General features: G+C 47.7%; 1 protein-coding gene across 1 annotated transcript; it reads right to left on the reverse strand.

The window, feature by feature from the left end:
• Positions 1–1,030, reverse strand: LOC133065422 (olfactory receptor 1L4). The gene has a single exon (XM_061156186.1). It carries the CDS (start codon positions 934–936, stop codon positions 1–3), a length of 936 nt encoding a protein of 311 aa, XP_061012169.1. The 5' UTR covers positions 937–1,030.
• Between the last annotated feature and the right edge of the window lie 389 nt (positions 1,031–1,419).

The raw sequence follows: 1,419 nt of genomic DNA on the forward strand, positions 1-1,419 counted from the left end.
CTATGAGTGAATTTTGTCCCTTAATTTCCTCAGACCCCTCTTCATATCTTTGTTCCTCAGGCTGTAGATGAAAGGGTTCAACATGGGTGTCACTATTGTGTACATAACTGTGGCTACCCGGTCCTTCACCACTGAGTACATGGACAGTGGCCTAAAATACACATAGATGACACTCCCATAGAAGAAGACCACCACGGTGAGGTGGGAGCCACAGGTGGAGAAGGCCTTCCACTTCCCAGCCACAGAAGGGATTTTGAGCACAGTGATGATGATTCTCAGGTAGGAGAAGAGAATGCACAGGAAAGGGGTGGCAATGACAGCCAGGGTCTCGGTCATGACCACAGTCTGGCTGGATGAAGTGTCAGAGCAGGAGAGCTTGAGCACAGGCTGGGTATCACAAAAGAAGTGCTTGATGACGTGGGAGGCACAGAAAGACAGGCGAGACATGAGTAGCACACGCAGCAAGGCATGCAGGTGAGAGATGGTGCACGAACCCAGCAAAAGGAGGAGACAACGCCATGGGCTCATGACCACATCATAATGGAAGGGGTTGCAGATGGCTACCAGCCGATCTATGGCCATCGAGGCCAGCAGGTAGCTGTCAGTATTTGCAAAAGCCATGAAGAAGTACATCTGGACCAGGCACCCCACATAGGAGATAGACTTTGTCTCTGAGAGTAAGTTCACCAGCATGTTGGGCACAATGACTGTTGTGAAGCAGATATCCATGAAGGACAGGTTGCTGAGGAAAAAGTACATAGGGGTGTGGAGCCGGGAGTCAGAGTGGATGGCCAGGATGATGAGTCCATTCCCCACCAGGGTGACCAGGTACATGACGAGGAAGACAGCAAAGAGGGGTTTCTGCATCTGGGGGTTGGAAGAGACGCCCAGGAGGATAAAGTCTGCAGTGCTGCTGCTGTAGTTCTTCATCTCCATGTCCTTGACCCCTGGTCAGGGTTTGAAAATGGTGTAGGAGAGATGTGAAGGGCAATTTGAGGATGGCTTCTTTCCTAAACTCCAGCCTATTAAAAAAAGAAAAAGTCTACCACATTTTGTTAGATTATTTTCTTCAAGAAACTATGGAAACAAGGGGTTATCACTCATCACAGGGGAAGTTAAATAATTTTAAGCTGCTTCACAAATGAGAATTAAAAATTTCCCCTGTGTTTTTAGGGTGTTCTATGTAGCCTAATCTGTCAGATTTCTTCTCAGTTCTCTTTTTAAAAATTCTTCCTAGGTTCTTTCCTGACCAACTCCCTAAAGCCCCCTTCCTTTCTTCTTGTCAAATAGGGGAAGGAACTGCTGGGTCTTAATCTGAATCAGGATGCTTTCATACAAGAGGCTCCCATCCTGGATGTCCTCTCATTCAGATCCTTTCCTACTCATACATGCAGAGGTGCGGTGGTGGTAGTGGAGGTG

The sequence above is a fragment of the Dama dama genome, chromosome 11, assembly GCF_033118175.1.
Source record: "Dama dama isolate Ldn47 chromosome 11, ASM3311817v1, whole genome shotgun sequence".
In the NCBI taxonomy this organism is placed as follows: domain Eukaryota; kingdom Metazoa; phylum Chordata; class Mammalia; order Artiodactyla; family Cervidae; genus Dama; species Dama dama.